Here is a 14,273-nt window from a genome sequence, read left to right as displayed (position 1 = left end):
GTGGGATGTCACAAGTCTGTACGTTGGAAGTACTAATCTCTTCATTCACAACAGTTTGTGTCTGGGGAAGAAAAAATACTATAAAAGTAAATCTAAAGAAGTTACAGTAAAGAACATACTAGCACCTTTAAAATTAATTTAGTCAAAATAAATTTCAAAATACTATAATCTCTCTCCTCTACTACTGTTATGAGGACTTGGAAATGGTGGCGTAGATAAGTAAGAATATTGGCTTTGTGATGTGCCAGCTCCACCTCTACTACTGTTATGAGGACTTGGTGTAAATCAAGTCGAAGGTCGACTTCTGTGCGTAGACATATCACAGTCGAACAGAATTTGCATAATTTTTAATGCTGCTTGAGCACGGGTGTAATTATAATATTTGCTTAGCTTGTTTGTTATATGCTCTCCGAAACCAGCACATTCATTTCTTTTTGTTTCACCGGCACCACGTATAATGTTTGTGTGTATGTTGTAATGTTGTGTAGATGATTGAGGGGACGGGTGTATCGCATATTGTGGAGATGGTTGAGGAGACGGTTGTGCCAGATATTGTTGACATGGCTGCGGTGATGAATTTGTCATCGAAGAGCCAGAGGAATAATTATAGTAGCGATGTGGAATGCGAGGATGTAATACTGTGTGTTGTGGAGATAAAGTGATACTAGATTCGTCTGCTAATTTGCCAAGTTTTCCGTAAAATAGGGCATCATTGATAATTTTTTGGGCAATCATTTGTTGATGGGTACTCAGGTTTTTTAATTAAACGCCTATTGACTTTCCTATTATCTCCCAATCATCGTCTTGTCGAGTCATCAGTGTCTGAGTAGCATCCAGCAGTTTTTCTTGTTTACTTTGTATTGACATTTTCTGCTTCTTGGGCTGTGAACTATTTCCAGCGCGGGCCCCTCTTTATCACATATTTCTGTATTTATAATTTGTGTCGATGATGTCGATGCTGATATATCTGGTGACGTAACGTTCCCTTTACTTTCTGTTTCAGATGCCTGCAACGCAAAGTGAATGGAAAGATAATGCTAAAATGTTTGAAGACAAGTGGCAATTCGATCACTGTTTTGGTGTAATAGCACAGAATACAATATAATAGTAGCTAAACCGTAAACGCTACAGAACGGACACTCCGCCTCCCGCCAAAATTAAATACTTACCTCACCCCGAACGATCATGCTATAAATGGTCCGCATTTTTCAATGATTTGAAAAAATTGTTTGTGTAAAATTGTCTGTGTGTGTGTGTGTCGGTATTTTTTTTCTTAATATTGCAGTGGAGATGGATTGATTTGATTTAAATGACAAATGTAAAAAATAACGGTTTTTTTTTAAATAAAAATCTCTAAAAATGTGGTGTGTGGCGGCCACGTTTGATTTTTAACGTCACAAATAATCTTCATATACCTAATGTATTATTATTATAGTATATGTATAAAGCTTCTTATATATAAAACAAAAATGTTTAAACTTACTCTGCTATTATGATATTTTCTTTTTCTCTTTGAGTCATAGGGAACTTGATATTAAGCATTTCTCTGGTGTTAAATGCATTTGTAACATCATGCAAACATTTACTCAATGTTGGCTGGGACATGTTACAATAAAAAGATGAACCCACATTTCTCTGATAAGAGCCACATGCATAAAAACTTAAAGCTGCCAAAACCTACAACACATTACAACATTAATTTACATTTTTTGTGTTGTTACTATCTATTGGATAATCCAAATAATCATATAGATAATCTTGTAAAACGTACTTTCAATTTATTCGATACTGCTATTTTTCGCCGAGATATTGGTAAATAGGGATTCAACATCTCCACCACCAGTTGAAAATCAGCCTTTGTCAAACGAAAATTCGCTATAAATTCTCTTTCAGGCAGCTGTACAATGCCTGTCACCTGTCAAATGTGTTACGGTACAGCTTTCAAATTGATTTGGTGCTCATGACGTCATTTCAGTTGATAACTTCTAATAGCCAATACGAAAAACATGGTTTGACAAGAAATCGTTGAGCACCGTGCAAAGTTATCATCACTATGAAATGTCAAATGAGATACGCATAATGCAATAGCCCTGCACTCTGCAGGATGGCATATTCAAGTACTAACGTCATAAATAATTGTAAAGCACTTTTCATATAGACGATTAGTCCGATAAAACCCGTCTTCCTCAGGGACTCTATAACTAATGTCCCATCGGAAAATTGAATCTTAATGTACTGATGTACTTTTTAGCTTTTTCAAAAAGCGCTTCCACAAGTCCAAAGTTATTAAAAGCAAATAGCTTTATTCCACCCTAAATAGGTCTTACTGAATAGCTGTTCAGCACATCAAATAAACTTTTTTTACATTTCTGTATTATTTATTTTATTTTAAACACTTTATTGTGCTGCAATAATAACAATAGTAGGTACAATAAAAACTTAAGCTAGGACATACAACACAGAAGGCGGCCTTATTACTAACAAGTAATCTAATTATAATAATAATTTTATATTATTGTTGATTAAATTATTATTTTTTTTTTGCTGAAAGGAAACATTCATTTATTTTTAAAAAGAAATAGAACTGCATTCAACGATTTTCGAAAATTCCCTTGCTTCTACCGGGAATCAAACAAACATAAAATTTTAAAATTTCAAATTTCTTTATTATTATTAGATTAAATTACTCAATAAAACAAAAGAAAATGGCAAACTCCACTAAGACTGCGCCTGATCGGTACACTGATGATTTATGGGGTATTAAATAGATAAAAATAAGTAAGTTAATAAGTAAGTTTATTTTCTATCTACGTTGTCTAGCTCAGGGCTTAGACTGCAGAAAAGCCTGTTTCGCACAAGTACGAAGTCGCAAATGGTAATAAAACCTTGAATGCAGCAGTCCCGATGGCACGATATTCATGAGTAACAGTGGTCCAAAATTCAAACAATTTGTTCTTGTCATGTTGAATTTTTAGCCTGGAATCACAGGGATCACAATCAAAGAATAATTTCTTTTAATTGTTCTTCTTCTTCTCTTGAAAGTGTTGATGGTGGTGGCGACTGAAAAGGATTTCTTACCCAGTCATATTGCTCCGGGATCATATCGGGAAAATATTTTTCAAAGTGTTCGCTTAATGATAGCAACTGCTTTTTATCCCAGCTGTCGCTGTCTTGTCAGGGATGAAGTGTTTAATATTTAACCAGCCCTTCCACAGCGTTAGACTTTCATCTAACGCTATATTCTGCGACAAATTGTACATACTGCTAAATTTTGTGTTAAGGTGATCTAGTAAAGGGGCAATTTTAAAGAGTTTGGCTTGGGGCCGCGACAGGTTTAGATCCCGCAGTTCGCTGTTGTCGTTGAAGTGCAGACATTTGCTCAAGAACTGGAACCGATCGCGACTCATTACATTTTTTAAGCCTGGCGTTATCCTCCCATATGGCCGTAAAGGTATCATATGGGCCGTATACATATATTCTCCCAATTATACATAAAAGTTTGGTTTTAGCAAAAAAACTGTGAACGCACTAATCCTGTGGTGGGATCTTATACTATACGGGTGTCGGAGCACGGAGAAAAAAGTTCATTACGTACAAGTAAAAAAAAATAATAACTAATAAAATTCATGTTAATCCTAGGACAATTAAAGTTCTCTAACGGCTACAAACGAGTTTTATTTACTGACGCCAAAAATTTAAGTTTAGTTGGAATAAAAATGCCTGTTTAGTGTTTACTAATAACGAGTACTTTATTTGCAAGTAATGCAACTTACTTTCTGTTAATATGTTTTTATTAAGGCTAATAACATAAATATTGGTTACACGTATTACATTTTTTAATCTTACTATTTTTTTTCTTGGGTTTTACTACTCTTGTTACTTGTCTTAAAAATCTTGTGACTAAGATTCACAATTTAATGTGTGGAAATAATAAAGCAGTGGTGTTATAACCAGTATTTTTTATAGGCCCTATTAAGATGTTGAATTGTAATTAATATCTTTTATTGAAATTCATTGAGGTGCAGTGTTGCCACATGCCAAATCGATAAATCTGGATATAGTAGTCTAAAAATCTTTATGAAATCAAACCGTAAGCTGTTTTAAATCTGAATGGTATGTTTGTTAAAGAAAACCTTGGATTGTACTTAAAACTTTATTTATTACTTTTTAAACATATTTTAATTAATTTTATTTATCAATTTCTTGTGAACATTGAGCTTAAAACATGGCTCGTTATTCAATAATTGTTTTGTCAAAACTAGCCCCTCCATCGTTTCGGTGCCTAAATGGTTCCTGGTTTTTGTTTTAATTAAATTAATAGATGAATAAATCCTTTCAACGTAAATTTTAAGATCTGATAAACAAAACTTACAGAAAGCATAATCCTCTCCCTTTTGACTTATTTTTAACCATGGTTTAAAACAGCTAGGACATCTTTTTGTGTAGCTGAGCGTAGCGTAGAGTAGCGATGAGTAGCGTAGTGTAGCGATGAGTATAGTGTAGCGATGAGTGGCGTAGTGTAGCGATGAGTAGCGTAGTGTAGTGAAGTGTAAGTAATCATTTATATCTGAAGCGAAACGAAGTTTGCTGGTTTTCGTTTCTACTCAGTAATAATTATGGCAATTGCAGCAAAAACAGGGACAAAAAAGTATGTTCTGCACGGTAAATTAACTTTTATTGAGCTTCTGACAAATTATCATGATGTAATTGCACCAGTTATAATCAACAAATTTAACAGAATTAAACTTTTTCATTTTCTTGTTTTTAGTCTTCACTCTTCATCGTCGGTTTCTTGCAGGGTATCCTGGACATTCACAGCATTAGGCATATTTTTGTACTCATCTTGAAAAATATCAGGTATGACTTTCGATGTACACAATTTCCACAAATCTTGGTATTTCTTATTTGAAATAGGAAAACGAGACTTATATATTTTCTTAAGTTCCACATTTTTACCCATTATAGGTATATCTTCAGTTGGGCTGTCAGCTGCCATTGTGTATTTCACAGTTACTTTCTGTGGGTCTGATTTTTTTAATGTTGCCGTACGCACCTGTAAAATAAGTAATTAGTATAAATTTGTTGCACCTGTGATGTCAGTCCTATTACTTTCTAATTTTCGTGGCAACTTTTTCAATTTTTATTTTCCTATAAATTTATTTGGACCCCACAAACATAATAATTAAAAATTGCTAGATCACTTTAGTAATTTTCTCAAGTTTAGTGCTTACGAACAAACAGCAGCGTTTTTTTATTTATTTATAATATATATGTACATATTATGTATATATGGCAACACTGTTGAGGTGTGATATCGTCGGTGATACTGCAATACCGCGTAAGCCACAGGTGCTAATAGCGCGTAACTGATTAGTGACAAATTTTACAGGAGAGCGAAAAAACTGAATATATATTTATCGTTATTACATCTTCGGCTGATTGAACTAGAAACTAATTGTAAATTGATGTACTTTAGCTATCAATATGATCCATTAGTAAGAAAACCTCATAGACGATTAATAAATTCACTTTCGCGGTATTGAATCATCGTAAATGAATTGTTGTTGAGCATTTTCACTATTTACGCTTATTTGTAAGAGGGATAAAATAAAAGATTGGGTATTCAAAAATATTATTTTTATGCGTCTTTGAACACGATATCAGTCTCATATATTTCAAAATAAGTAAAAATATTATTAACTTTAGATGTAAGCAGTTTTAAACTGCCTACAATAACTATAGAAACATCAAAAATATAAAATAAACATTTAGAAACATTAAGTGTACCTACTAAATAAGTAACTTAATAACTAGATACATAGAAGACAACAAAAACATAATTCTAACAAAGTTTAGTAGTAGTAGTAAGTAATGAGAAATTATCATTTGGAAATACTCTTATTTAAAAAACATCTAACGAAGTTTTGGTAATAATTAAGTAGATACTTAAACTAATGAGATATAAATCTTGATATAGGAACTTATTTTTTTTTTAGGGTAAATCACCGTAAAATTGATGGCAATCACGAGGAATAACAGTCTTTAATTGTTGCAAATGCTCATATTTTCTTTCCAGTATAGGCAATCTAGACTCATAAAGCCTTGGTACGTTGCTTATCAATGTACCTAGAAATATTATTTGGTCTTCGAGGTAGTGGAGTAAATTCATTTTCGAAGTGCTTTTTAAACTCGATAGTCCCATACATACAACTTAGGACATCATGCGATCAATAAATTGTTCTTGATAAAATTTCAGTTAGTTTTGTATATTAATTAGTTCCCAATTTGGGTCTTTTCCTACTGGCAAAATGATGGTTTCCTTTGTGGTCCAAACTATAAAATAACATATTGATCTGTCTAAAATTGACAGTTGACCTTGTATTTGGTGGTAGTATGCATGGTTTGTTTTCAATTTTCCGTCAGTATCAAAACAGTATTTCCTATCATTTTCGATTTCTTCTGCAGTGCTCATTCTGTGTTTAAATGGAGCACTTCCACTATAGCATCATCTCCAACAAGTCCGTCAGGTGATGCTCCTAAAGCACCTGAGTTGTGAAGCCAAAACCCACTTGGAGTGACTTTCTTTTGTGTTGCTTCCTCGAAGAGTTTTAAAGCCACCTCTTCATGGTTTATTCCCCACTTTTAACACCGTTCAGATTTTTTTTTCCAAGAAGAGTGAACAAATGCAAAACTTGTGCAAATATGTACCTGTTACGCTGCACAGCAGCAACCACAATCCCAAAATTGCTTGCAGTAATGCGGCCTAGCCTCATTTCATGCCATAGAGGATTGCATCTTTGCCCAATAGTGGCATGTGCAATGGCCAAAATCTCTTTGTGGGAAACTTTGATATTGTGCAGTATGTCATTTTTACAGCTGTAATTAGTTAGAACTTGCTGAATAGTTTTCCAATCAGCCTCTTTATGAGTAGGTTCTTCTTGAAGAAGCCAATAAAATCCTGAAAACCTAAATAAAATCATGAATAGATTGCTTCGTAATGACTAAACATGAAGTAAAATAAGTAGTATAATGTTTGTATTGGTACTTACCTGTTTAAAGATTTTAGTTTGCTTAAAAAAAACTGTTTGTCTTCCTCATTCACCGGTCTATTGGTTGCTTTGTACTCTCTAGCAGGGTACATGTCATTTACAGGTTCCTGTATTTCATTAGTTGTAGTTGGAGCCTTCCAGGAACAAGCATTGTCAGTTTTACTGATGTTTTTGTTGGCATAAATCAGCAGGGCGGCTACGTGGTGACACTGGTACAACCCCCGGGGACAGTCACAACTAATGCGGTCTATGTCACCATGACTTCCAAACGTAACCTACAAAATTAAACATGAAATATAGTACTTACTGATATCGCTAGTCGATTTCAGGATACAATTAAAAATATTACCGCAGTATTACCTCTGCTGAGTACTTCTTATTTTTCATTGATGCAAATATCTGTCCTCTCAGAATCCCCAAAGAACCATCATACATTACACTCGAAACATGACCACTGTCGTAACTCTTTTCACCTTTCTTAATTATACAGAAATTTCTTCCTTAAATATGTGACGAAAATAAGATATTTTAACCTTCAAGTCTAGAGGAGCTTGTAAATCATAGAATTTCCACAGTTTGTTGATTGATAGCTCAGAAGCTAAATATAATCTTTTCGTATTCCCACGACAGTAGTGGGGCTCTTTGCATGGAATCGAGTTAATAAATCTCATGACAGCTTCCCTCTTATGAAAAAATTTCTGAGAAATACGGTCACCTCCCCTTTTCTCTGTCAAAAGTTTTCCGGTCTCAAAATATTCCTTCCTCACACTTTGTACTCTATATTTAGTTATTTGTAACACAGTTAAAAAGTATTTTTGGCATACTTGCACCTTTTTTTTCGGATTTACAGTAAATGAAAAATTTTGTTTGAAATTTTTGTTCTGCGTATTTTAGGTTTGTAGTACGCCTGCGTTTTACTTTTTTGGCTTTGCAATGTTTTAATAAAAATGCATCTTGTGTCAATTTATCAGGCTTAGCATAGAAGTTGTCAAAGAATTGTTTGAGGTCATGCATTTTCACAGACATACATTTAAAAGTTTTTTTATGCCGACACAATAATCTTTTTGGAAGCTCTTTAGCTCAATACCTAGAACAAAAGATTGAATTATTTATTATTAGGTATCCAGATTATCTCCTCAACTTAATGTAATAGCTACTTACATTTTATTAAAAATAATTTATTACATTCAGCAGGGGCACTGACCAAATGAATTCTCAAGTCCGTATTTTCTATATAAAATGACCACAGGTTTAATGGTGAAGAAAAGCATCGTGAGATAACCAGCAAGTTCAAGAACCTAGCAAGTTTGAGGACTTGTGATATCCACCAACACGCATTGGGCCAGCGCGGTGGATCATGACCTACAACACCCTTGTAAGAGAGTAAGCCGTGCCCCCGCAGCGGAGACATTTAGAACATAAAAAAAACTAGGACAGCAAAAAATGCAATGATCAAATACACTAATCCGCTCTATAACTTACCTATCCTTTTTAGCTAGGTTTCTTTTCCATTTTTCTGGTTCCGCCTTTCTCTTTCTACTGTGTTTATTATCACAGGGACTTGGATAACATTCCATGTTTATGTTTTTTTATTAGTTTTTATCAAAAAATAACAATTTTCACATTTAATTCTCTAAATCACTGCAGACACACAACACTATAAACAACAAAGACGCCATAGTAAAGCGCGTCACACACGGTGAAGATACTATAATATTTTATCTTGAGATACTGTAATATTTTATATTACAGTATCTTTTACATTACAGTACCCGAAATTTTGTGGGTCATTTGTAACAGGATGGCGGTTCTACAGGGGTCTTAGTACGCAATGACAAAAAGAAAAATGATAGTCAGAACGCTGATACCAGATACATTAAGATACTGTAATATAAAATATTACAGTATAATAAATAATAATAATAATTTATTTATTTCTTTCCAGAACTTACATGTACAGTATATAAATAACATTAAACAGGCGTGGAAAGCTGGTGCCTATGGTAGGTGTAAAACCTGTAATACAGGTCACCAGGTCTCCACCACTCGGATTAACTAACTACTACATTATAATTAAGACATAGAAAGAAACTATGTAGGTTAAAGAGAAGATAAGTAATGCGGCGATTACACCTAACGAGTACAGTGGCGAGTCAGTGTCCTCGGCCGAGTGCTCGGTTGGTATAAACACTTCAACGAGTGCTCGGCCGAGTACTCGGCCGAGAAGAGCGGCGAGACAGTCACTAGAATCCCAATTTGTTTACTCGGCCGAGTACCCACTCGCTATCCCGCTCGGCAGGTATAAACACGCACTCGTCGCGTCACTCGGCCACTCGCCACTCGTTCGTTTCGTCATTGTATTTTTTCAAAGAATTATTATTTTTATTTATTATTTCTAATAAATCCCACAATTCTTTAATAATATCTGGTAACAGCCGATTAAAAAACCCGTTTAAATTCTTTTTTTTTTCGATCCATTGCAGACGTCCGCGTCGTGATCAAAACTGAACTGACTCGCCACTAGTGAAATACGTGTAAACACCCACTCGGTTCGGCAACTGTCTCGGCCGAGAGCGTATTTACTGACTCGCCACTGTACTCGTTAGGTGTAATCAGCGCATTAAGTATCTTCACCGTGTGTGACGCACTCAATGGCGTCCAAATACCGGCACCTGATTGGTCGAAAGGGATGATGCTGGCTTTGCAACAAACGTTTGGGATATTGCTGTTTTTGCTACTAGTCTGAGTTTTAAATGTCTGTTTTGCATAGGATATTACTGTTTTTGCTACGAATTAAATATCTGCTTAGTAAAAGATGGCGTAACACTACAAAACTACATTTAAAGTTGCTAGAGTAGAAAAAGTGGATGTTGCTGCCTTTGCTTTTATATGACTCATATAATTTGTAGGCGTGATGAGTAAAACAATAAGTATATTATTAAAAAAAAGTTTATTACATTTGAGGCATTATACATAATATAATAAATTAAACTTTTAATAAAAAATAATGTGTCAATTAATAAATTAATATTAAAAAAAATAAAATTATTTTTAGTTGGTAAGTGTATAAATCTGTCAATATAATTAAAATAGTCATGTCAATAAATTAAAAAAAAAAACAAAACATCGATGAAAGTTAGAAATGAACATACTAAAAATAAGGTCATTAGTTATAACATAAAAGTACGAAATTGTTTTTAATAAAATATTAAGGGTGCACTCACACACATCAGTCACCGTCACGGCACGTCACCGGACAGGATTAAAAAAAAATATGTATCAATAGTTCTAGTATGACTCTGTTCCCACACGACAGTCGCCGGCACGAAATCTATCAGTGACGTCCCCGGTCAGGCACGTCAAATAATCTTTCCATACATGTATCATACTTTTATCCCCACTCACCCGGTGCCGTCACGTCTCAGTTCAGTCAGCGTCGTGCTACCGTCAATTGCTACATGTTCTCTAGCGTGACACACGTCTAATCACTCACTAACCTGATGTATGTGTTCAATGATTCAGTCAAACCGGCGACGTGACTGACGGACAACATGACGGTGACTGGTGTTTGTGGATACGTACACAAACCGTCACCGATCAGTCATCGGTGACTTGACGGTGACTGATGTGTGTGAGTGCACCCTAATTGTTAAAACTGTATTCTGTACCGAACAATTGACTATCCCAATATATAGCACCTAGTTAAAAATACGCTATTCGATTTCTGCCTTATTAATAAGAAGCAATACATCTCTTTTCACTTGAAGTTGCAACTTTTTCGGTAAAGATTTTACCGTAGCAGACATTGATTTAAAAAATATATCTATAGGATGTTCATCTTTGTTATTTTTTGAATCTATATATTCTTTTAATATCTCACCTATGGTTATGTTTTGTGATCGAGGACGCGAGTAGAGAATCTTCTTTCCTGAGAATCTGAATGTAACATTTGTGATTGTGGTCGTGATTGAGGAGAATTCAAGAAAGAATCTTGTGTCTCCTCGGAAGAAGAATCTAAATTAGATAGCGCTCTATTTTGTAAAAACTAAAAATGTATTCAAGAATTGGAGTTCTCTTTCTTGTTTTATAGGCCTTTGTGGCTTTGCAGAATCACCACTTTTGCTTATTCTAATTTTCATCGCTTTTCTGGCTGGCTTAGTAAGGCTGGCTTGCGCAGCTGCACACAATACAACTGGGCTTGACTCAGTAATAATAGGTTTTACTAATCTTCGTTTCGTGCGTAGAGAGCTTTCTTCAAAAAATTTGCAGGTCTGCCTCTGGTTTTTTTCACACGTAAATCATTTTTTGCGCTTGTGGAACCCATAGCTGACAAGACTAAATCGTTCTTTAACCATTATGAATTGCATTTGGCAAATCTTTCTGTAATCCAATTCGATTTTTTCCATTTTTGTAACAATTTTGAAACAAACACTTTCAGAATACACTTAATTTTCTGACAAATTTAGTGAATATAAATAAATTCACTAAATTTGTCCAATATGTAAGTGGTTAATCGTTCAGCGTTCTACACACTGAGATGATGATTGTTTATAAAAGTTTTCGCTCTTTAACACTAAAACTAGATCCATTTTGCTTATTGTTAATTCCGAGTGACTTGGTCCACTCCGACTACCTGTGAAAAAAAGGGTGTAGTGTTACAATGAGTCGAGTTGAGTATCTAGAATTTACAGTAATAACAGTTAACAAATGCGCAAGTGTAAACGTTTACGTTAGTAAGCGGTAGGTACTAAGTGGAACTTTTTTTGAAACTAAGTAAATACATGTTTTTAATGAAAAGTATTCAATAAAATGAAATTATTATTTAACTAGGGTTAAAAAAATTGTTATAAAGTTGTTACCAAATAATTAATAAACATATCTGAGGCTTCTAAGTCCATAGTGAATATTAAAATTATTGCACGAGATGAACTAAATAAACGCGTTATATTGATTTGAAGTTTTGTATGCAACTAGTCGTACCCCGCACAACGCTTACCTGTCGGACACTCGCGCGCCTTTGTTAAAAACGTAACAAATAATTTTTATGGCCAACACGATCGAATAACTATCTGACTCGAAAAATACAATGCATTTTAGACCTTATCTTTAAAGGCTTGGTCTAGTAGTGCAAACAAATGCATCCTGTCATCCTATATGTAAATAATACAAATGTACTAAGGGAAAGTTGCTCCACTTAATTTTTAAAAATTAAATCATTCGTATAATTTAATATTCGTAATAAGTACCAAAAATGACAATTTGAAACAATTTTCGTGAAAATTACCCGGTGTAATTTTCACGATTTTTTTTTATCAGTACACAAAATTTGCGAATACTTTCTATTGATATCTTCAACTTCATGTTTATATAACTGATCAACTTTTACAAAGAAATTTGGACGAAATATAAAAAAAAATAAGCTTTCCATACAAAATGCATAACTCTATACATTTTTTTCGACCTAAGTTTCTTAGTGAAAGTTATTCAGTTTAACTAATAAAACGGATAAACAAATTTTGTATTTAATAAAAAAAATGTAATGTTTGTGTTAAAAAATTATAAAATAGAAAAATACGCAAATGAAAACAAAAGATATTTATTACTGACTAGCTTCCGCCCGCGACTCCGTCCGCGCGGATGTCAGTCTTCGCGTCTTCTACAGATTTATTATATTATGTATAATATATAGATTAATATTGATAAACCTAATAAATCTTTTGCTAGCATTCTGATGCTTTATCGGTTGCACTGGATTAATCTCTTTTTTTTCAATCGCTTGAATGATATAGGATGGGTCCTTGATGGGCATCGAATGCTGAAGTCTCGAATCAATCAATTCTGACAGTAGGCAATTTATGTAAAATCTTGATAATGGTCCATCATTTTATTTTGCCTAAACGTTACATACTTTTTTATATATTCTATTTTTAACGAATGATTCACTCCAGTCCAAACAGCAAATAAGCAGACTTCTGCTTCTGCAACGTTTAGTTGTCCCTGTATTTGAAAAAATAGTCATGATTCTTATCTATGACAAAAGTGTTATTTTTTGCATTGTATTTCAAATATTAAATTTTTTTTAACCGCATCTTCCGCATTCATGTCGTTTGCCGGAATTAGACATATAACTTCTACTAGTCCCATTTTCCCTTTTTGATATGGGAGTGTATAAAGTAAATTATTTAGATATTTCTCGTTATACTTTTAAAAAGTTATTATTGTCATTTTGCTCATTAGGTAAAGTAATTTCGATATCAGTTTTAAGTTTTTTGATACCTGCAATAATAACGTCATAATCGCCTGCACATACTTATCGATTACACCCTGTATACAATCCACCATCCACATTCATAATGTTTTCCTGTCCTCCTCTCCTTTACGCTGTTCACCGATACATTTTAAATGAGTAAATCTGCTACCACTGAAGGATGTTTCATTGTGATCAGCAAATTTTCACCACTGTTGTCGATTATTTGTTTTTCATTTTTAATCAGCAATTGGGAATCATCAGTTTTGTTTTTTGCAGATTGGTGATGTACCCTAACAATACGTCGAAAAGGGAAAGCATCAAGGAATTATCGTTTTCGTCCTCTTTTTTTATTCTTCGCGTCTCTGTTACTTCTGTTTGTTTAGTTCTCAACCCCACTGAATTTTCTATGTTATTGTGATCTTCCATTACATCTGAGTTTTGATGATGTGATGATAATCCATTCGTTTTAATATTGGTACTTAGAGTTGGTAGACTAAACTAGAAATGGTGGTTAGTCCACCATTTCTATTTTTTTTCTATTTTGTCAGCGCGTCTGTAAGATCAGAATATAAAACCAACATCCTGTATTTAAGTTACAAAATTAATAATCAAACAACATGCCGCTACGTTGAAAATGACTAGAAGAAAAAATTAAAACACCTCGGATCAATTTTGGAGTAAACAAATCATTTTCCCCGTATGGGGATTTCCCCGGATGAACTTGGGAAGTTCAAGTTCTCAATACAAGTTTATATTATATTTCGTATTTCTCAAACGAAAAATAAACATTTTTGGAACTTCAAAAAAATTATATTATAAGAAAATTTATGAGCTTACTTTAGTTTTAAAGAAATATACAGTGGTGGACGTTTAATTAGAAACTCGTAACACGATGAAGTAGTCATCAAATTCATTTAACATTTACGTATTAACGTATTAAAGATTAAGTATTATTTCGTATGTAATAGAACACC

At 33.8% G+C, this 14,273-nt stretch overlaps 1 protein-coding gene and 1 long non-coding RNA gene across 2 annotated transcripts in view; one reads left to right on the top strand and one right to left on the bottom strand.

The window, feature by feature from the left end:
- LOC149897608 (uncharacterized) overlaps positions 1-3,173 on the top strand; it is a 30,369-nt gene extending 27,196 nt beyond the window's left edge. The window contains exon 2 of the long non-coding RNA XR_016458177.1: positions 1,004-3,173. This is a non-coding gene — a long non-coding RNA (uncharacterized LOC149897608). The remainder of the gene's footprint in view (positions 1-1,003) is intronic.
- Positions 3,174-6,510: 3,337 nt separating this feature from the next.
- LOC149897607 (uncharacterized) lies at positions 6,511-7,528 on the bottom strand. The gene is made up of 3 exons (XM_090116380.1): positions 7,410-7,528; positions 7,050-7,324; positions 6,511-6,966 (listed from the first exon to the last, which is right to left on the bottom strand). Exons 1-3 carry the CDS (start codon positions 7,482-7,484, stop codon positions 6,630-6,632), a joined length of 687 nt encoding a protein of 228 aa, XP_089972506.1. The 5' UTR covers positions 7,485-7,528; the 3' UTR covers positions 6,511-6,629.
- Positions 7,529-14,273: the final 6,745 nt, after the last annotated feature.

The sequence above is a fragment of the Colias eurytheme genome, chromosome 25, assembly GCF_061535395.1.
Source record: "Colias eurytheme isolate Ceu_HAF_F1 chromosome 25, ilColEury1 Martin Lab GWU primary, whole genome shotgun sequence".
NCBI lineage: Eukaryota > Metazoa > Arthropoda > Insecta > Lepidoptera > Pieridae > Colias > Colias eurytheme.
Note: the sequence above shows the minus strand (reverse complement) of the source record. Positions and strands in the feature narration are given on the sequence as shown.

Excerpts from the sequence above, each read along its gene's own strand:
- LOC149897607 (XM_090116380.1), bottom strand. The coding sequence starts at position 7,484 with ATGTATGATGGTTCTTTGGGGATTCTGAGAGGACAGATATTTGCATCA. Across the intron at positions 7,325-7,409 it reads ATAAGAAGTACTCAGCAGAG|GTTACGTTTGGAAGTCATGG; the intron begins GTAATACTGCGG and ends TTAATTTTGTAG. Across the intron at positions 6,967-7,049 it reads AAACTAAAATCTTTAAACAG|GTTTTCAGGATTTTATTGGC; the intron begins GTAAGTACCAAT and ends GATTTTATTTAG.